This window comes from Macaca thibetana, chromosome 4, assembly GCF_024542745.1.
Source record: "Macaca thibetana thibetana isolate TM-01 chromosome 4, ASM2454274v1, whole genome shotgun sequence".
Classification (NCBI taxonomy): domain Eukaryota; kingdom Metazoa; phylum Chordata; class Mammalia; order Primates; family Cercopithecidae; genus Macaca; species Macaca thibetana.
In genome coordinates, this window is record NC_065581.1 from 45164781 (window position 1) to 45185637 (window position 20857).

Below are 20857 nucleotides of genomic sequence, written 5' to 3' on the forward strand. Positions count from 1 at the left end.
GAACAAACTTGGGACACACCATCTTTAAGAACTTAACACTCACCAGGAGGGTCCACGGCTTCATTCTTGAAGTCAGTGAGACCAAGAACCCACCATTTCTAGACACAGTAGTACTAGTTACTGATGAGGTCAAGGTGGGGAGGATCACTTGGGCCTAGGAGTTTGAGGTTGCAGTGAGCTATGGTGGCTCCACTGGGCAGTACACCAAGACCCTGTCCAAATAAAATTATACTATGAGAAAGCACATATTTTCAGAAATAAAATGATGCATTTATAGATTTGTCAATCTGCAGAATGCTGCTGTAACAGTTTGTGACTGCTTACTTCCTATTTTTACTAGAAATTAAGGTTACTAAGGGTTAAGAATTTTAAGTATATGTAGTTAAAACTAGAAATTGTAAGAGAAACTTTGCATGCAAAATACAAAAGAAAAGTAACGCATACTTTTGGTTAAGAAACTTATAAAGCATAAGAATTTTTGGGGGGTAAAGGAAGATACTAATTTTGTCTAGTTTGGAGGTTATTTAAGGTTGTTTCAGAATGAAAGAAGGAAATGGGAGGTGCAAGAGGAAAGGGAAGGCATTGCTCAGTGAGAGCAAAGCTATACCTAGATAGGAGAAATAAGTTCTGGTGTTCTGCACATCAAGGTGACTATAGTTAATACAATGTATTATATATTTCAAGACAACTAAAAAACGCTTTTTTTTTTTTTTTTTTTGTGGACATGAAGTCTCACTCTGTTGACCAGGCTAGAGTGCAGTGGTGTGATCTGTGCTCACTGCAACTTCTGCCTCCCAGGTTCAAGCAATTTTTGTGTCTAAGCCTCCTGCATAGCTGGGATTTCAGGCACACGCCACCATGTCCAGGGAGGTAGGGGTGTGTGTGTGTGTGTGTGTGTGTGTGTGTGTGTGTGTGTGTAGTAGAGAAGGGGTTTTGCCATGTTAGCCAGACTGGTCTTGAACTCCTGACCTCAAGTGATCCAGCCCACCTCCTCCTCCCAAAGTACTGGGATTACCCATGCGAGCCATCGTGCCTACTCTAGAATTTCTTTTTAGAGACAGGGTTTTGCTATGTTGGTCGGGCTAGATTTGAACTTCTGGGTTTAGGCAATCCTCCTGCCTCAGTTTCCCAGGTAACTGAGACTATAGGCATGTAGCACTATGCCTGGCTAGAAGAGAGGATTTGAAATATCTACTGGGTATGGTGGATCATGCCTGTAATTCCAGCACTTTGAGAGGCCGAGGCGGGAGGATCACTTGGGCTCAGGAGTTCAAGACCAGCCTGGGTAACATGACCAAACATGTCTCTACTGAAAATACAAAAATTAGCTGGCGTAGTGGCATGCATCTGTAGTGGCTACTGGGGAGGCTGAGGTGGAAGGATCAGCTGAACCCAGGAGGCTGAGGCTGTAGTGAGCCATGATCATGCCACTGCACTCCAGCCTGGGTGACAGAGTGAGACTGTGTCTCAATAAATAAATAAATAAAAATTTTAAAAAGTCAATACTGTCACTACAAAAAAATAAATATTTGAGGAGATATATAAGCCAATTATTCTGATCTGATTATTCCATAATGTATACATGTATTGAAGTATTACTTTGTATCCCATAAATATAAACAATTATCAATTAAAATTTAAAAACCTGAATGGGGCCGGGCGCGGTGGCTCAAGCCTGTAATCCCAGCACTTTGGGAGGCTGAGACGGGCGGATCACGAGGTCGGGAGATCGAGACCATCCTGGCTAACACGGTGAAACCCCGTCTTTACTAAAAAAATACAAAAAACTAGCCGGGCGAGGTGGTGGGCGCCTGTAGTCCCAGCTACTCGGGAGGCTGAGGCAGGAGAATGGCGTGAACCCGGGAGGCGGAGCTTGCAGTGAGCTGAGATCCGGCCACTGCACTCCAGCCTGGGCGACAGAGCGAGACTCCGTCTCAAAAAAAAAAAAAAAAAAAAAAAAAAAAAAAAAAAAAAAAAAAAACCCTGAATGGATATAGAACATTGGGAGAAAGAATTTTGTATAGTCAAATTGACTAAAATTGAATGAATTTATTTAAAAGGTTTTACAAATTAGCCTTAATGTAAAAAAATACACTTATGCAAAACTAGAATTTGGGTTTGGTGGCTCATGCCTGTAATCTCATCCATTTGGGAAGCTGAGGCAGGAGGATCAACTGAGGCCAGAAGTTCCAGACCAGCCCTGAGCAACATAGTGAGAACTTGTCTCTACAAAAAAAAAAAAAAAAAATTGACTGGGCATGCATGCACCTGTAGTTCCAGCTACTGGGGAGACTGAAATGGGAGGATGGCTTGGGTCCTAGTCTCCCTGTCCCGGCCACTCTGAGCATGCCTGGTGTTCGGGTGTGTGTGTGGGCTGTAGACTTACTGCTTCTGAGGTTTAGGCAAGCGGGTCTCTCATATTGTCCTGTTCCAGTTACTCCTTCCAGTTACTCCCACTTACTGAGGCTACAGCGGAGAGGACTGGAGCACAAAAGAGTCAACATTCTTAAGGAAACACAATTAGAAAGTGCAGCCTGGGCTGGGCGTGGTGGCTCAGGCCTATAATCCCAGCACTTTGAGAGATCGAAGTAGGTGGATCACTTGAGCTCGGGTGTTCGAGACCAGCCTGACCAACATGGTGAAACTCCGTCTCTACTAAAAATACAAAAAAATTAGCCTGGCATGATGGCACACTCCTATAATCCCAGCTACTTGGGAGGCTGAGGTAGGAGAATGGCTTGAACCCAGGAGGCAGAGGTTGCAGTGAGCCGAGATCCCGCCATTGCACTCTAGCCTGAGCAAAAAGAGCAAAACTCCATCTCAAAAAAAAAAAAAAAAAAAGTGCAATCTGGGTTCCAACTCCGCAGGAAATCCTGCATATGTTCCCTGCCCTCTCCTCCCCCTAGACTGGAAGTGGGGGCCAGCCCAGCTGCCTGCTCCCCTCAATATACCAGGTGCTAGAACACAGCTGTCTCTTCCTTGTTCCCCAACCCAGGCAGGCTGTAATTGGTGGGGCAGAGCAGGGCGGGGCTACCCCCGTGTTGAATCCACTGGGGCTATCTCCACTCCAGGCAAATCCAGCCAGAGACTGATTCTGAGCAGCAGTTCTGCCTGGTGAGAGCTGCCATGGATTGGTGGGGATAGGGGACTGGGAGGTCAGGAAGTGTCAGGTCCGGGTGGATCAGGAGCCCCAAAAGAAAAATTAGAATTGCCTGGAGAAGAACTCCTGCTAGACTGAGGGAGAAGGGTTAGGGAATTCCAGGGACATGGAGGCTGTGGAAGAGGAGGGGGTGACTAGAGGAAGGGAGAGGCCAGGGAGCAATAGGAATGCCTGGAGCTGGAAATGGCAAGCTGTACGTCTTGGTTTACTCTTTCCTTGGTGCAGTCTCCCTGTCTGTGCTATGGTGAGAACTTTCCTGCCTTAGCTGCCTTGCCAAGAGAAAGGGCTTCATGAAAGCAAAAACGACCTGCAAATTGAGGTCAGGAGCAGGAAGGTGTAAACTGAAGGGAGAGGGACCTCCTGCCCACCCCATGTCCTTGCCAGGTGAGGTGGAAGCAGGACATGCAAGCCTAAAGTCTGTGTTGTCTTCCCAGGCACTGATTCACTGGCCCTGCCATGCCCGCGCCACTGTTCCCACTGCTGCTTCGGTTGCTGCTGTCCCGTCTGCTGCAGCCTGTCGCCCGCCTGGCCCGCCAGTACCTCCTGCCCCTGCTGCGCCGATTGGCCCGCCGCCTGGGCTCCCAGGACATGCGAGAGGCTTTGCTGGGCTGTCTGCTGTTCATTCTCAGCCAGCGACACTCGCCAGACGCTGGGGAGGCCTCAAGAGTGGACCGCCTGGAGAGGAGGGAGAGGTTAGGCCCCCAGAAGTGAGGCCACGAGTCCTGGCAGCAGCTCAATCCACAAAATGCTTTCTTCTGGAGTAGGATAATCCTGGCACCAGCACTGACCGAAGCCTGCCCAGTGGACAGAAGATATAGTGAGGGTTGTGCATGAGATGGATCTGCCACAGACATGCCTCTCCACTCCCAACAGAAATGTCTTTCTGGAAGAATGCCTTGCATCTAGCATGAAATCGATCATTGCCCCTCTGTCCTCCAGGAGTTCCTCCCAAAGACCACTCCTAATCACCTCTGGCCTCAGGTGGGAGGGGAACTAACACCCACCCACCCCTGCCGTCCCTGCAAATGAGAACATCAAGGTTCCCAATGCTTAACTGAGGGACAAGTGACAATTTAGCAGAGAGGAAAGATTTGAATCCAGACTGTCTTCCAGACTCAGGACCTACCTTAAAATAATATCTGAGTTCCCTATGGAGGCAGACCTGCCTGCACAGCCCAGCACTCAGCAAGTGCTCAATAAATATTTGATTTGAATTATTTCCATGCCTTTGAAAGTCTAATCACCCAGACTGTTGCCCTGCAAAACAGTTTAACCTGGCCTGGCAGCTGGTGGGGGTGGGGGAGAGGAGAGATGGACAATTGTACAAGGGTTTATTTTGCTACCTATTCCATTGTGGTTTCAGTCCTCACAGCCTGGACGTTGTTTCCCCCTGCTTAGTTTTGGTCAGTATGTCACACTGTGACCCAGAAATGGCTTGAGTCTAGGAGGAAGTTTGCCTGGCTAGCGAACAGTAGGGAGGAAAATGTCCTCCAGCGAGTTTGAGGACTTCTCAGCTAGTGGTGGTGAGAAGAGGGGTGATACGTTTGCTAAGAGACTGGGTGGGAGGCCACCCAGGGAGGCAGTGCAGAAATCCATCCCCTTGAGGGTCATCCCACCCTTGAAGAGACTAGGGGTGGGTGACTGGCCTTAAGAACTGACTTCATCATTTCCTTCTCCCTAGTGCGAGGCCCCTGAGGGGTCAAATAAGAGTTAGCCCCAGAAGAGTCAATCAACATGCTTAAGGAAACAGAAAGTACAGTCTGGGCTGGGCGCTGTGGCTCACGCCTGTAATCCCAGCACTTTGGGAGGCCTAGGCAGGCAGATCACCTGAGGTTGGGAGTTCGAGACCTGCCTGACCACCATGGAGAAACCCCGTCTCTAGCAAAAATACAAAATTAGCTGGGCGTAGTGGCGTATGCCTGTAATCCCAGCTCCTCCAGAGGCTGAGGCAGGAGAATCGCTTGAGTCTGGGAGGCGGAGGTTGCAGTGAGCCGAGATCGCCCCATTGCACTCCAGCCTGGACAACAAGAGCGAAACTCCGTCTTAAGGAAAAAAAAAAAAAAAAAAAGATACATTTGCATCCCAGCCTCCGGATAATTTGTTTATTGTTTCCAGGCAATAATCCTCTCTCTCTGGGTGAATGTTGGGCTCTATCTAGGTTCAGAGGATAGTCAGGAGTACAGGACCCTGTCGGGATTCCAGTCGCCTCTCCACACCAGTCAGAACGCTTGGTTGGGGAAGAAGTGAGCCCTGAGCTGTGTGCCCCACTCCCAGCCCTGCGGGGCTTTCTGCCAGCCGCACGCCGTCCCTCCCCACCACCCCATCGGCTTCCTTCGGGAGTCTTCAAAGCCAGTGCACGTGCTCCCAGGTCTCAGGGAGGCGACCTAGGGGGAGGGGTAGAGAGAAGGGAGTCCGAGACCCTGGGCCCCTAACCCCGTCCCTTTCCAAAGCCTCAGGTGCCCAAAGGCGCCGGCCGCCAGTCAGGCCCGACGGGCCCCTCCCACTGAGTCGGCTCTGCTTTCCCCGCCCCCGAGCCGTGAGGACTGGACAGAGCCGGCTGCGGAGCTCTGGGCGGGCGCTGGGGTCGCCTGTTGCAGCCTCTCTTCCGCCCGGCGGCCCGCACCGGTCAAGCCCGGCGCGGGCGGCGCTCTCCAGCCGTGGCTATGGCCCCAGCCCCGAGGTGAGGAGGGAGAGAACTAGGGGCCCGCAGGCCTGGGAATTTCCGTCCCCCGCAAGTCCGGATGCCCGCTCCACAGTCTCAGCAGGTGCGCTGGGCGGGGCCGGGGGATCTGGGGGTGGGGGCGAGGTCTGCGCTGTTCCCACGCTGCCCGGTGGGACAGGGGGCCAGTAGGGGAACCTGCTGGGCTACAGCGTCTTAGGGGAGTCTGAATCTTTGGTTTCTGGATGCGGGGCCACTTTTCTGGGACTTCAAAGGCCGTTATTAGATGACCGCCTCCCCAAACTCCCCAACCACTTACAGATGCCCCAGGAGCATAGGGTAGGGGGAAGAGGTGTGGAAAATTAGGCTAGAAGACCAGCCCAGACCTAGCTGAACAAAGAATTAAGTCTTCTTGAACCCCGAGCCAGTACCCACACCTGTCTTTACTTAAAAATTTTTGATGTTTTATTCACCATGGAGTCTTTAAAAACAAAACAAAAACAAAAACCGAGTCTCGCGCTGTTGTTCAGGCTGGAGGGCAGTGGTGTGATCACAGCTTACTGCAGCCTCGACCTCATGGACTCAAGTCATCCTCCAGACATCCTCCCACCTCAGCCTCCCAAAGTGCCGGGACCACAGGCATGTGTCAACATGCTTGGCTAGTTTGTTTGTTTGTTTGTTTTTTTAAAGAGATAGAGTCTCCCTACTATGCCCAGGCTGGTCTTGAACTCCTAAGCTCAAGTGATTCTTCTACCTTGGCCTCCCAAAGTGCTGGGATGACAGTGTGAGCCACTGCACTTGGCATCATGGAATCTTGATTTGTAGACATTGCATTAAAACTTATTTTGGTAAGGGCCGGGCGTGGTGGCTCATGCCTGTAATCCCAGTGCTTTGGGAGGCTGAGGCGGGCGGATCACAAGGTCAGGAGTTCAAGACCAGCCTGATCAATGTGGTGAAACCCTGTCTCTACTTAAAAAAAAAAAAAAAACAATTAGCTGGGCATGGTGGCACACGCCTGTAATCCCAGCTACTCAGGAGGCTGAGGCAGGAGAATCTTTTGAACCCAGGAGGTGGAGGTTGCAGTGAGCTGAGATCACACCACTGCACTCCAGCCTGGGTGACAGAGTGAGACTCTGTCTCAAAGGAAAAAACAAAAAAAACAAAAAAAAAACTTATTTTGGTTACATTAAAATTTATCTTTTTTTTTTTTTTTTTTTTTTTTTTTTGACAAGGTCTTGCTCTGTTGCCCAGGCTGGAGTGCAATGGCAGGATGATGGCTCACTGCAGCCTCGATCTCCTGGGCTCTAGTGAACCTCCCGCCTCAGCCTCTGGAGTAGCTGGAACCACAGGCTCGAGCCACCATGCCTGGCTAATTTATTTTAATTTTTTTGTAGAGATGGGGTCTCACTGTGTTGCCCAGGCTGGTCTTGAACTCCTGGGCTCAAGTGATCCACCTCGGCCTCCCAGAGTGCTGAGATTTCAGGCATGAGCCACTGCTCTTGGCCTAAAATTTATCTTGATTAATGAGGTTTTTGGCTCCCCCTTACATTTTACACCCCTGGCAAGTGCCCTACTGGCCTCTCCCTAGTCCCAGCCCTGTCACAAGGCCATGGAGATATAGTCACAAACACAACTGAGAACATAGACAGTCATGAGACATGTACTGGTTACCAACCCCCAGGCCAAACAAACACACTTTCAGCAAACATAGATGACTTGTTGGTGACAGCTGAGAGGACACAGGCCTGGGGAGAGAGAGGACTGTGTGTGAGGTGGTAAGTCATGCTTGGGGCCTGCCAAGTGGGGGAGGGAGTCTGGGGCAAGCCATCGTCCCATATAGGGTGGTGGATAAGGTGGAGAGTAGGGGTGCAGCAGGACCAACCCTTCCCACCCCACCCCTTCGACAGGGACCTGAGGGAGCTCAGGGAGGGAGAGAGGCCAGAAGACCAGGCAGAGACTGAAGAGAGCTGGCAAGGTTTGGCTAGAAAAACTCCAGGCAAGGCCTGTGTGAGTTGGGGCTCCCCAGGCTGTCCAGCAGGGGGCCCTGGCACCCAGCAACCTCCTCTGCTTGGGAGGTGGCTACAGAGGGGTGTGGGTGCTGGCTAGGGGCCCAGCAGGATGGATGCCAGATGGACTTCTCTCCAACAATAACAGCACTGGCTGTTGCCGTCCGCCTAGCCAGCAGGGCCCCAGCACGGCTGGGGAGAGGAACCAGCCTTCCCCAGTCTGGCCTGAGACCCTCACCACTTCCCTCCAGTTTTCTTCCACCTCCAGTCCCCTTTGTACACAATTGCAGCCACTGGCCACCAGCCTTGCCATGCCTGGCAGATCTTCTGACCACTAGCCCTGCCACCCCCACAGACCCAGAGACCAGGAAAGGAGGGTGGGGAGCGAGGAAGGGGGCCAAGGCAGAGGGCAGAGGAGGGCTAGGAGAGGAAGAGAGAGAGACTGGACAAACATGAGGGTGGGAATTAGGGGGTTGTGGACAGACATGAAGCCACTCTCAAGTCACGGAGCAGTGCCTAGAAAAACACCACCCAAACCCATCTTCCTGCCCTCTGGTTAGGGCTGGCGGGGATGTGGGGGATGGGTGGGGTGGGTGAGGGTTGGGAAGGGATATGTGTGTCATCTCTGTGGGGCATGGAAACACAAGGCTGGGGACACCCATTCTGGAGTAGCTTGGGGAGAGCCACTGACCCTAAGTAGAAAAGCCACCTCTCTCCTTAGGGCTCTGTCTGTTTCTCTGGGGACAGGATAGGACTACCTTATCCCTATGATGTGAGGTACTGCCAATTGTTAATCAGTGTCTGTGGCTTCTCTAGGGGACAAGCCCTTTGGGTCAGTGGGCATGGGGCGAGCAGCGTGGGTTGGATTTTCTCCTCAGGACCTTTCCAGCCTTAGGATCACGCTCTAGCACTGAGTGCTGCTGGAAGGGCAGGGAGTGCACCCCACCCCACCCCATTTATTGCTCAACCAAAGAGAGGGCCTCCCTCCCCCTCCCTTGGAGGGACTTGCTGGACCACCCCTCAGCACGCCCACACCTTCCTCCTCAGCTAGTGGAGGACGTGATCAGCAAGGCTTCCGCCTCTCAGGACGGCTGGGACAATAGGATTCACTCAGGATGTCAGGCTGTTCCTGGCTTTTTCTCTTCCCATTCCCAGCTGTGCCTCAGTTTTCCAAAGTGCTGGATTTAGAAAGGGTGAATTATGAGGGAGTTGGAGGGTTGTGCCCCTGTCCCCCTCCGCGCGCACACACAAGCACAGGCAGAGGCACATACCCCCTCCAAGTCAAAGTTGTGGGTGGTGTGGTGTTTGCGCGTCTGTGGCTGGGACTGGATGTGTCAGGGATGGGGAAACCATCATGCTGGTCACAGAAAATGGGAGGTGGGGACAGAAGCAGTTTTGAAGGAAAATAAGAGGGGGACTGAAAGAAAGAAGGGGGCGTTGAAAGGGAGGGCGCTGGGAGGAAAAAGGTGCAGTGTGGAGGAAGCGCGGCGTGGGCGGGGCTGGGGAAGAGATAACGGAACATCTGAGGTGGAGTGGGCCGTAGGGCGTCGGGGCCGTTCTGAGTAGCGGGTGTGTAAATGGAACAGTCCCGAGATAGATTTTATGGGAGTCTGCTCAGGTCCTTAATGTGTGGCTGTACCCTCCAGCCCCATGTGCCCCACATGAAGGACAACCTTGGTGTGGCAGGGCCCAAAGAGGTCCTGTCTACCGAAATAACACCACCAGGCGGCCCTGGGGGCGCAGGGGCTCGGTGTGGGGACCCCAGAGCGCGCGGAGTCGCCGTGGGGTGGCGGGGCGGGCCGGGGGCGGGGCCGCGGGCTCGCGGGTGTAGGGAGGGAGGTGGCAGTGGGCTCAGGGCGGGGCGGGCCCAGCAGAGGGCGGGTTTGAATGTGCCCCGGCGGGCGCGGGAAGCTGCAGGAAGAGCGCGCGGTTCTCAGCGCGGGAGCACTGCTTCTCAGGCAGGTGCTGCCCGGGGCCGGGGACTGGGGACCGCCAGGGCAGAAGACGCCGCTGCCCGCTTGCCACGGAGGGCAGGGAGGCCGGGTCTGACGGCTCCGCAGCCCGGAGAAGGATTGCCGGGTGGGGCCCCAGTGCGGAGCGTGCGGAGACGCGCAGCACGTGGCGCGCACGGGCCAGGGAGCCAGAGGATCCTGCCGGGACCGGGACCCGAGCTGGGCTGGACAGCTTGTCTCCCGGGCCTGAAACAGACTGCGGTCACGTTGACCTCCGTAAGGGGCAGGCGAGTGGACGGGTGATCCCGATCGATCTGGTCGGTAACAGGGAGGGGCCGTGCCGCCGACTGCGCTGGCGGAGGGGAATGGGGATGGGGATGGAGGCTCGCGAGCGGAGGTGCGGGGCTGTCTCTTTAACCTGGGTCTTTTACTGGCTAAAGTCGTATCCCTGGCGTCTCCTTCCAGCGCACGTCCTCATTTACTGGTTTACTGTCAGAGTGTATGAGAGGGCGAAGACACACACTCCTCGGCTTTGCTTACCAGGAGAGAGCAGTCGTAGGTCAAGGCTGGCTCCAACCCTGCCCTCACACCTCTAGGGGTCTCTCTCCAGCCCCGTTGTCGTCCTTTTGCCTACTCCTCTCGGTGGCCTCCAGACCCTTCAACTTTCCTCCTGCTTGTGTTAGCTCCCCATGCCAGGATGTGTGTGATGGGGCGGGGCTGAGGTGCCTGACACTCAAGTCAGGCTGGGAATGATCTTGGTCTCCACCTCATTTTTCCCTTTAGTTGGATCAGAGTTCCCCCCCCACCTCCCAGTCTACAGGGCTAGCTGAGAAGCAGCTTTTATACCTCTCTCCATTCCAAAAGGAGCTTGAACATTTAATTTGGATTCTAGCTCCTCCACTCACCAGCTCTGTGACCTCAGGCAAGTTACTCAACCTCTCTGAACTTCAGCTGGCCCAATCTATTCAGTGCTAGTACTAGCTTATGGGTGGTTGTGAGGAAAAGACGAGAGATCTGCAGATAGTGGCTGGCCCCATATGAGATCCTGGGAGTGGAGAATTGCAGGAGAGGTGTTGGGAGTCTGGAGGCAGGGAGGTACTCAATTTGGTGGCTGCTTTCAGGGGCCCACCTCAGCAGGCCAAGGCATAGTTGGAGGGACACCGGATGCTCTGAGCTGGTATCAGATCCCTGTTTGCTGCTGGGCAAAGGCAGACGAGCAAAACACGAAGGCTGGCCAGCTGAATGTTAGGATATGGGCAGGAGGAGAGGGCTGCCCGTGGTGGAGTTGAATTGTGCCCAAGACTGGAATGGGAACTCCTGAGAACAGAGAGAGCAGGGGTGTAGCTGGGGGATAGGGAAGAAATAAATACTTCTTCTCTAAGCCCAAGCCAGTTTTACCCAGGAGAACAGGAGCTATTCTCCCCACCCCAGGCCTCCATCTGCTTTGAAGTTGCACCTGCCCTTTACTTCCAGGAATCTTGCCTGTGGGGTGGAGTACAGGGTATGCGGGTATGAGGTAAGAACCTAAAGGAAGAGTCCTTACTACCGAATAGAAAACCTGAGACCTAGGCAGGGTGCGGTGGCTCATGCCTGTAATCCCAGCCACTTTGGGAAGCCAAGGTGGGTGAATCACCTGAGGTCGGGAGTTCCAAACCAGCCTGGTCAACATGGTGAAACCCCGTCTCTACTAAAAATACAGAAATCAGCCAGGCGTGGTGGCAGGAGCCTGTATTCCCAGCTACTCAGGAGGCTGAGGCAGGAGAATCACTTGAACCTGGGAGGCAGAATTTGCAGTGAGCCAAGATTGTGCCATTGCACTCCAACCTGGGCAACAGGAGCAAAAACTCTATCTCAAAAAAAGGAAAAAGAAAACCTGAGACCTGAGCCTTTCCCCCACCCCCACCCCCACCCCAGTAATGCCCTCTTGCCTTCATCTCCCTAGAAAATGTATTTTTTTTTTTTTTTTTTGAGACAGAGTCTCGCTGTGTCTCCCAGGCTGGAGTGCAGTGGCGTGATCTCAGCTCACTGCAAGCTCCGCCTCCCGGGTTCACGCCATTCTCCCGCCTCAGCCTCCCAAGTAGCTGAGACTACAGGCGCCCGCCACCACGCCCGGCTAGTTTTTTGTATTTTTAGTAGAGATGGGGTTTCACCATGTTAGCCAGGATAGTCTCGATCTCCTGACCTCGTGATCCACCCGCCTCGGCCTCCCAAAGTGCTGGGATTACAGGCTTGAGCCACCGCGCCCGGCCCCTAGAAAATGTAAATATGGTTATTCACCACTCTGGTGCCTAGGACAGTGCCTGGCTAGCATGCAGAGGTCCTCAGTAAATATTTGTTGAAGGGGTGATTGCAGGAATCCTTCTGCCTCCATCTGGAGGTGTGGGCTGAGGGGCCGAGGAGGACCTCGGAGAGCTTGGAGTTTCCCCAGCGAGGGTTGAGAGGAGCTACAGGGAACTGGGAGAGCCCATAGAATGTCTCATGGTGCCCAGCTGCTACTGTTTGTCTGAGTGGGCCCTGGAGCAATGCTGCACCTGTGAGAGCTCCCCTGCTGAGACTCCCTGTTCTCTTATCTCCCAAGCGACAGGGGTGGCTTTTTATCTCCTGGGTGTGCTTCTGCTTCTTTGCTTGCAAGCCTTCTCAGAATGGGGCCCCAGGAAGCCTGAGGGACTCTCTCCTGATATGCCCTGTGCCACCTTTTTCATTCTGGATCCGCACCCAGGAGCCCGTGGACAAGGCCCATTGCCTGAGCCTGAACTAGGAGCACCTCCTAGGGACTGCCCAGGCTCGCTCTGCTCTGACCCTTCCGCTGGCCAGTCTGGGCACCTGGTAAGTGCCCAGAAAGGGAGGGAGGGGAAGCTGTCCTTTCACCCCAAACAGCAAGGCCTGGGCCCAGCTAGGCCTGAGTGTGGGGGATGTGTCAGTGCACATCTGCCTGGCTTAACATGCCATCCAATGGGAAAAGTGTTGAATCGGGTGGTGCCGGGGGTCTTCCCCTACACAAATAGGGAGCAGGAGAGGTACGCTGAGGGAGAAGGATAGGAGCTTTGGGATCCACAACTCCAATCTTCTTTACAAGGTCACTCTCAGAAAGGGGAAGAGGACAGGAGCCTGTGACAGAGGAACTAAGGGAGGACTAGGTGACCCTAGGGTCAGGAGGTGGGAGGAGGAAGGGCTGTACCCCCACATCCATTATGAAATATTTTCCTGGAAAACCAGCCAGCAACTAGGAAGCTCCTGGGCAGTGGCTGGAAAGAAAGGTTAAGGTGCCAACAGCAGAGAAGCTGGAATCTGGGGTGCCTCCAGGAGAGGACAGCCCTACTCTAGCCATGAATCCAGGGGCTTCCCAGGGAGGGTGGAGAGACCAGACTTGTGGAGAGGGGCCTGGGGAGCCTCTGGTTTGGCCTCAGCCATCATCGCCGTTGTCTCAGCTGCTGCAGATCTGCCTGCTCTGTGTCCTTCCTCCTCCTCCTCCCCCGACCTCTTTGCTGTGTCTCCTCCATTTGTCTCCCTCCTTCCCTTGTCATCACTGTCCCTGACCCCTCTCGTCCTCTTCCCTGCCTTCTTTGACTGTCTTTCCCTCCCTCCCATCATCTTTCCTCCTCCTTCCCTCCTGCTCTCCACCCTCCTGTTTCCCAGCTTATAAACTGCTTCGGCTGCTGGATAAAAATAGCGGTGGCAGCGGCCAGGCCGGGAGCCAGGTAGAGTCTGAGCAGGCAGGGGGGCCGTGCAGGACTGGCCTGCTGGGCCAGGGGGCTAGGTGGGGGTCAAGTTGAGTGGTCCTGAGGGCAGGGTACAGAGGGGGTCTTAGTGGACCTCCTCGACTGGCCTGTTTTGTCAGCCCTGCCCCCTCTCCCCCTAAGAGCCTGAGGAGGCCTGTGGCAGGGCCAAGACAGGGCCTTACACTGTTCCTGCCCCCAGCAGGCCCCTGAGGGAGGGAGCTGTCAGCCAGGCAAAACCGAGAACATCATCGCCATGACAACCAGTCACCAGCCTCAGGACAGGTAAGGGGTAGGGGGCTGGGCTGTGGATCCAGGGAATGGGTTTTCAGGGATCTGGGTGCGGTGTCCTTTGGAATTGGGGGTTGCCACTGCTGGCTGGCCTTCTAGCCAGGTAGCTATGAGTCAGGTCTGCATCAGGGGCGGAGACCCCTTGTGCCTTGGCTGGGTGCTGGCTGGGGGGTCTGCGGGAAGGGCAGGGTGCGTGGGCAGCAGTCCCTCCCTGGCGTGTCTGTGTTTCCACTGTTGCTTTCCAGTCAGCGGCTTCTGGCTCCTCCCGCCACCACTGTGGGGAGATACTTGCCTCACCCCTCCTTCCAATGCACATCTGGCGGAACTGCCCTTGGGCCTCTGCCTTAGATGACCTGGCCCACCCTGGTTCTTGATCTGATCTTCTCAATTCCCCGCCTCTGGAGCCTGTGAATTCCCAATCAAGTTAGACTTGCAGTTATGACTGTGAATATGTATTTTGGAAGAAGAGGCTGTAGCTTAATTCAATTTCTTAAAGGGATCTGGGACCCAAGAAGGCTGAGGAAGTGATGCCTGAGATCCAAAGCTCCTTCAAAGCATCAGGCTCTGTCCTTCCCTCCAGCTGAGGCCCCAGAAACCCATCACGTCTGCCCTACCCATCTCATCTCCCTCCTGTGCCAAAGGCTATGAAACTAGGCCACTTGTGCCTGTGGGGGCTTTGAGCATGTAGCTTAATGTCTCTGGGACTGTTTTCCAACCTGTAAAATAGAACTAAAAGTATCTACTTCCCAGGAAGTGGATCTAGAAGTAAGGGAATTTAAGGAGGCATGGCAGTAAGTCCAGGCCCCAGGGTGCTTCCCTGCCTCCTGTGTTTCATTCCCAGGCTGCCTGCCCAGTCTATCCCCACCTCTGCTGTCCTGTGGGCAGTTCCCTGAAGCCCTCGCTGTCTCCATTTGCCTCATTGCACAGCTCAGTCATTTCACAGCGCCCCCTGCCCCGATCCTCTCTCCTTTGTGACTTCGGGAGTTTTTCCTTCCACTCTGGGCCTCCGAACCAAGCCTTTAGCTTCTCCAAGGGAAGCGTGTATATGAGGGGGTTGGGGGACTGCAGTTGCATTAACTTAGACGTGCTCACGTGGGGCACTCACCACTCCATCCCTGTGTGAGGCCTGCCAGCCGTCCAGGCTCCTGCACTCTGGCCAGGCCTGTCTTCTCACTGCCTTGGGCTTTATCCCTGCCATCTCTGAACAGAGCTGGTGTTGGCTCTGGGGAGGGTGTGCAGACCCAACGGGAGATCTGCATGGGCTGGGCTGGGGTTACTCAGCTTTCAGGCAAGGCCTACCTGGGAGAAGCTGGCCTGACCCAGAAGGGCCTTGAAGTATAGGGCCTGGGGCATTTCCCTGGCCAAAGGAGGGCAGCCCTTATTTATACCCTGAGGCCCAGATGATCTCCAGTGGCCCCATACCTCCTGGCCTGCCCTGGGTGGTATGAACTACAAAGTTCTGTTTGGCCAGGAAGAAAACAGCTCTAAGGCCCTCTCTTCACAGCGGCCCTGAGGCACCCCGCCCGCCTGCCCCTGTAGGTTCAGAATAGTATGGGAGTTTCTCAACCTCAGAATCCTCTCTGGGGAGCAACACAGTCCCTGACCAGACAGCATAATTACTTCCAGCCTGCCTGGTGGGGGTGGAAGACACTTGCTGCTTGCTTTCTCACTCATCCACCCGCCCTCAGCCCTTCGGCAGGATTTCTAAAACCATCTCCGGATGTGTGGGTCACACTGGTTCCCAGCCTGCAGAGTCCCCCAGGCCTTCCAGGACTGATAACTATGGTCCTGTCAGCCATGCCATTCAGTCCTATGACCCTGACCCCCTCCCCACCCCGAATTCCAACAAGCCGTGTACCCTTTTCTCCCCCCACACCCGTAAGAGGACACATGCAAATGGACACAAACACAGATGCCCTGGGACCTAGAGAGACTGAGGATGGACAGGGGCTTCCCTGGGGCTCATCGTGGAATGGGGCAGGATGGTGCGTCACTTGGCCCCTCTTTCCTCCTCCATTGCAGATACAAAGCTGTCTGGCTTATCTTCTTCATGCTGGGTCTGGGAACGCTGCTCCCATGGAATTTTTTCATGACGGCCACTCAGGTGAGGCCAGAGGGACTGGGCTCCGTGGGGCATTGCCCACTGTGCCTGCAGGATGTGACTCTGTGCTGGTAGGCACAGGGAGAGAGATTTCAACACTCCTCTCTGCAACTCCTGCAGTATTTCACAAACCGCCTGGACATGTCCCAGAATGTGTCCTTGGTCACTGCTGAACTGAGCAAGGACGCCCAGGCGTCAGCCGCCCCTGCAGCACCCTTGCCTGAGCGGAACTCTCTCAGTGTCATCTTCAACAATGTCATGACCCTATGTGCCATGCTGCCCCTGCTGTTATTCACCTACCTCAACTCCTTCCTGCATCAGAGGTGAGTGCCCACCCCCTCCCCAGCCCCCAGCCTGACCCTCACTGTGTCTTGCACCCCCTTGGCTGAGCCCCAGCTTTGCCCACTTGTTTCTGCCACCCTTGGCCTCTCCCGGCAGGATTCCTCAGTCCATACGGATCCTGGGCAGCCTGGTGGCCATCCTGCTGGTGTTTCTGATCACTGCCATCCTGGTGAAGGTGCAGCTGGATGCTCTGCCCTTCTTTGTCATCACCATGATCAAGATCGTACTCATTAACTGTAAGCTGGGCCAGGAGGGGGCCTGTGGGAGGAGGCGTGCCCAACTACTCCCACTCTTTTTTCAGACCCACTGTTAGCCAGAGAGAAGCCCAGCCTCTGCCTGAAGGGAGTGGATGCTGTGAGCAGTTGGGATTCAGAGGCCTGAGTGGGCCTGGACCAGGGCTGGGAGGGGGCAGAGAGAAGGGCAGCTCAGCCTCAAGGCCCACCGAGAGTAAAGTAGGAATCACAGGGACCTGTCTTCTTGGGCACCCCCAACCGCCAACCCTAGCTCCCCTGCTCATGCCCACCCTGTTTCCCCAGCGTTTGGTGCCATCCTGCAGGGCAGCCTGTTTGGTCTGGCTGGCCTCCTGCCTGCCAGCTACACGGCCCCCATCATGAGTGGCCAGGGCCTAGCAGGCTTCTTTGCCTCCGTGGCCATGATCTGCGCTATTGCCAGTAAGTCCGGCTGTCTACCTGCCCAGTGCCCTGGTGTGGTGGGGAGAAGGGATGGGGCCTATCTCTGATCACTGACACCACCCCAGGTGGCTCGGAGCTATCAGAAAGTGCCTTTGGCTACTTTATCACAGCCTGTGCTGTTATCATTTTGACCATCATCTGTTACCTGGGCCTGCCCCGCCTGGTGAGTAAATGGAGGGAGCTGGGGTTTGGGGTATACAGGTCTGGGGTGTTCTAAGGACAAAACCTGAAGGAGGCTGGGATTCTGGAGATTCTGCCTGTGAATCCACCTCCCCCGTCTCCCTTACTTGATAGGAATTCTACCGCTACTACCAGCAGCTCAAGCTCGAAGGACCCGGGGAGCAGGAGACCAAGTTGGACCTCATTAGCAAAGGTCTGAAGAGCCTGAGGAAGCTGGGGTGGAGGATGGTATACCAGGCAGGGGAGAGCACGAGCAAAGAGAACAAAGATGAGTGCACTGTGTTAGCTAGCAGCCCTGAGCCAGAGGAGGACCGAAGGACTGGGGTGGGGAGAGGAAGACAATAGGAAATAAGGGCCGGCAATGATAAAATGGGGGCAGATCCTGGATGACCTTGAACGCCTGAGGTGTTTGGACTAAAGGCAGTGGGAAGCAATTTCAGATTCCTCAGTGAGGAATAACATGACCTGAGGCTCCTGGGAGAGGCCAGGCCCCCTTGACTTGAGCTGTAGGGATTTGGAGGTGAGGTCTGGTTTAGGGTTAGGGTGCGGCTGGGACTGGTTTGGGACTGGTTAAGGAGGCGTCTACTTTCTAGTGATCCCAGCCCTTTTGGGGAATGTTTGTGTTGTCTTCTGTTGCTCTGTCCTCCCCACAACTTGGAGATTCTTCCACCCCGCAGGAGAGGAGCCAAGAGCAGGCAAAGAGGAGTCTGGAGTTTCAGTTTCCAACTCTCAGCCCACCAACGAAAGCCACTCTATCAAAGCCATCCTGAAAAATGTATGTAGGGAAGGTTATCCTACCTTCTACCTCTTGTCCTCTCTCTCCTCCTTTTGCTCCCTCCCTCTGCCACCCATCTCCTCCCTTTCTGACCTGAGAGTGGTCACTCCTGGATTCTTTTGTGTGTGCGTGTGTGCCCCCCATGTGTGCATGCCAGGGGTGGGGTTCGTGGTTCCTTTTTTTTTTTTTTTTTCTGAGACAGAGTTTCATTCTTGTTGCCCAGGCAGGAGTGCAATGGCACAATCTCCACTCACTGTAACCTCTATCTCCCGAGTTCAAGTGATTCTCCTGCCTCAGCCTCCCAAGTTGCTGAGATTACAGGCATATGCCACCATACGCAGCTAATTTTTTGTATTTAGTAGAGACGGGGTTTCACCAGGTCAAGCTGGTGTCAAACTCCTGACCTCAGGTGATCTACCCACCTTGGCCTCCCGAAGTGCTGGGATTACAGGCGTGAGCCACCGTGTCCGGCCCGGATCCGTGGTTCTTTAATGCACAGCCACCATGAAGACACAGGCACCTGGGTGACTCTACCCCTTCTATCTAGATCTCAGTCCTGGCTTTCTCTGTCTGCTTCATCTTCACTATCACCATTGGGATGTTTCCAGCCGTGACTGTTGAGGTCAAGTCCAGCATTGCAGGCAGCAGCACCTGGGGTGAGGAGGCCACAGGTTCCCAGGATGGGAACAGACAGGATCTTGAGCTGGGCTGGAAAGTAGGGAAGAGAGGGAGCCTGGGTCACCTTCTCCCCATTTCCTGGGTCCATTTGCCCTTCCCTGGGCTGGAAGCATCTTCTCCATTTTACTGTTGGGGAAGCTGAGGCCCAGTGAAGGTTAGGCTTGCTATACCTGCCTCTGTGAGCCTGATAACCACCCATTCGTCTCCTCTTCCAGAACGTTACTTCATTCCTGTGTCCTGTTTCTTGACTTTCAATATCTTTGACTGGTTGGGCCGGAGCCTCACAGCTGTATTCATGTGGGTAAGTGGAGGAAGAGGGCCCCAGGCCCCTGTGGGAAGTAAGAGTCCAGCCTGGACCCAGAGAGGGAACCCAAGAAAGTATGGTAGTAAGGGGACCATTTGTTTTAAAGTCAAGGCATAATTTATGTATAGTTAAGTACAAGTCTTAAGTGTACAACTTAATGAATATATATATATGCATACCTGCCCAGATCGAGATATAGAATATTTCCAGCATTCCAGAAGGTTCCACCATGCCCCTTTCAAGAGTAACCCCCTAAGGCGAACCAGGCTTTGAGGTTTCAGTTCAGGTCCTGAGAGGCCCCAGATGGATCCTTGGGGGCCTGGTTGTGCCCTGGGGTGGTGGCCTGGGCTGAGGCCCTGCCTGGTGCTCACAGCCCGGGAAGGACAGCCGCTGGCTGCCAAGCCTGGTGCTGGCCCGGCTGGTGTTTGTGCCGCTGCTGCTGCTGTGCAACATCAAGCCCCGCCACTACCTGACTGTGGTCTTCGAGCACGATGCCTGGTTCATCTTCTTCATGGCCGCCTTTGCCTTCTCCAATGGCTACCTCGCCAGCCTCTGCATGTGCTTCGGGCCCAAGTGAGTAGGGCTGGCAGGGAACTTGGTGGCATCAGACAGGATCTAGAGTTCCAGTAGGGGACACTCAGTAGAGGGAGGGCAAAAGGAGAGTCCCTGCTCCCCGAGCTGAAAGGAGAGATGGCTCAGGAGGGGCTCCTAGGCTGAGGGGATAGTGACTGTAGTGGAGGTGGGTGTCCAGGCTTACTTGGGTGTAGGTGGAGACGGGCTCGCAGGAAAGAGTGAAAGACAACCCCACCATACACATTCCCTCAAGGAGGAGAAGCCAGGTTGGGGTTAGGCAGCTAGGATGGGTTGATCAGCAGAATGAGGTTCGACAGTCAAGTCACCCCACCCCACCCCTCCTTCCAGCCAGAGGCTCTGGGCTGGGGTACAGCCATTCTGAGGTAGCCGTGCCCTTCCTTCCCCACTTAGGAAAGTGAAGCCGGCTGAGGCGGAGACCGCAGGAGCCATCATGGCCTTCTTCCTGTGTCTGGGTCTGGCACTGGGGGCTGTTTTCTCCTTCCTGTTCCGGGCGATTGTGTGACAAAGGATGGATGGACAGAAGGACTGCCTGCCTCCCTCCCTGTCTGCCTTCTGCCCTTCCTTCTGCCAGGCGTGAGCCTCACTGGTCTGGAGGTTTTTCTTCTAACTGACTTCTGCTTTCCACGGCGTGTGCTGGGCCCAGATCTCCAGGCCCTGGAGAGGGAGCCTTTGGACAGACAGTGGGGACATTGTGGGCTTGGGGCTCAGAGTGGAGGGACGGGGTGTAGCCTCGGCATCTGCTTGAGTTTCTCCACTCTTGGCTCTGACTGATCCCTGCTCGTGCAGGCCAGCGGAGGCTCTTGGGCTTGGAGAACACGTGTGTCTCTGTGTGTGTGTCTGTGTGTCTGTGTCAGTGTCTGCCAGACTGTCCGCCTGTCCCGGGGTGGCTAGGAGCTGGGTCTGACCGTTGTATGGTTTGACCTGATATACCCCCTCCCTCCGTTCTCCCCTGCGCCGCCTCCTCTGTGTTCTCTCCATGTCCCCCTCCCAGCTCCCCATGCCCAGTTCCTACCCATCATGTACCCTGTACAGTTGCCACGTTACTGCCTTTTTTTAAAATATATTTGACAGAAACCAGGTGCCTTCAGAGGCTCTCTGATTCAAATAAAGCTTTCTTGTTTTTTTCTCCTTGGCTCCCTGTGTCCTCCAGCCGTGGCTTCATGCCCTGGAGTGGGTAGAGGGCTGGCAGCCTGAGTCCGGGAGATGAGCATGACCCAGCTGGGCCCTGGCCAGGACTGGACCTGGGTCCAAGGGCCCGAGGGTGGGGAGGGGGGGTGGGTAGTCCTCCTGGCCTCAGAGGGGCTGCAATGCCCCCTGCTGGGGCCATAGGGGAGGGACAGGCCTAGAACCAGAACACCAAGACTATTAGCCAAGACAGAGAGAACAGGTTTTTCTTTGCTTCATAGG

The 20857-nt window shown here is 54.7% G+C and overlaps 3 protein-coding genes across 13 annotated transcripts in view; 2 read left to right on the plus strand and 1 right to left on the minus strand.

Annotated features, from left to right (window-relative positions):
* Positions 1-12958, minus strand: part of MRPS18A (mitochondrial ribosomal protein S18A) — a 564209-nt gene extending 551251 nt beyond the window's left edge. The window contains exon 1 of the mRNA XM_050787011.1: positions 12955-12958. The gene's annotated coding sequence lies outside the window, so the exon portion shown is untranslated. The remainder of the gene's footprint in view (positions 1-12954) is intronic.
* On the plus strand, positions 3595-4381 carry MYMX (myomixer, myoblast fusion factor). The gene has a single exon (XM_050787048.1). It carries the CDS (start codon positions 3617-3619, stop codon positions 3869-3871), a length of 255 nt encoding a protein of 84 aa, XP_050643005.1. The 5' UTR covers positions 3595-3616; the 3' UTR covers positions 3872-4381.
* SLC29A1 (solute carrier family 29 member 1 (Augustine blood group)) lies at positions 5649-20584 on the plus strand. Of its 11 annotated transcripts, none has more exons than XM_050786967.1 (14): positions 5708-5925; positions 12497-12603; positions 13696-13778; positions 15807-15888; positions 16006-16208; positions 16324-16463; positions 16764-16898; positions 16985-17082; positions 17214-17292; positions 17777-17874; positions 18422-18530; positions 18768-18853; positions 19230-19429; positions 19841-20584. In XM_050786967.1, exons 3-14 carry the CDS (start codon positions 13750-13752, stop codon positions 19950-19952), a joined length of 1371 nt encoding a protein of 456 aa, XP_050642924.1. In that variant the 5' UTR covers positions 5708-5925; positions 12497-12603; positions 13696-13749; the 3' UTR covers positions 19953-20584. The 11 variants fall into 11 exon arrangements, with proteins under 11 accessions (XP_050642914.1, XP_050642924.1, XP_050642918.1 ...); XM_050786961.1 differs by having other exon boundaries at positions 5750-5925; positions 13699-13778; XM_050786962.1 differs by lacking the exon at positions 5708-5925 and adding an exon at positions 7264-7594 and having other exon boundaries at positions 13699-13778.
* The last annotated feature ends 273 nt before the right edge of the window (positions 20585-20857 follow it).

What these genes read in the sequence shown, in the direction of transcription:
- MYMX (XM_050787048.1), top strand. Translation starts at nt 3,617, where the DNA reads ATGCCCGCGCCACTGTTCCCACTGCTGCTTCGGTTGCTGCTGTCCCGT.
- SLC29A1 (XM_050786956.1), top strand. Translation starts at nt 5,902, where the DNA reads ATGCCCGCTCCACAGTCTCAGCAG. An exon ending in ACCTGGGCCTGCCCCGCCTG is followed by an intron (nt 17,083 to 17,213) that starts GTGAGTAAATGG and finishes CTTACTTGATAG; the next exon opens with GAATTCTACCGCTACTACCA. An exon ending in TCACAGCTGTATTCATGTGG is followed by an intron (nt 18,854 to 19,229) that starts GTAAGTGGAGGA and finishes TGGTGCTCACAG; the next exon opens with CCCGGGAAGGACAGCCGCTG.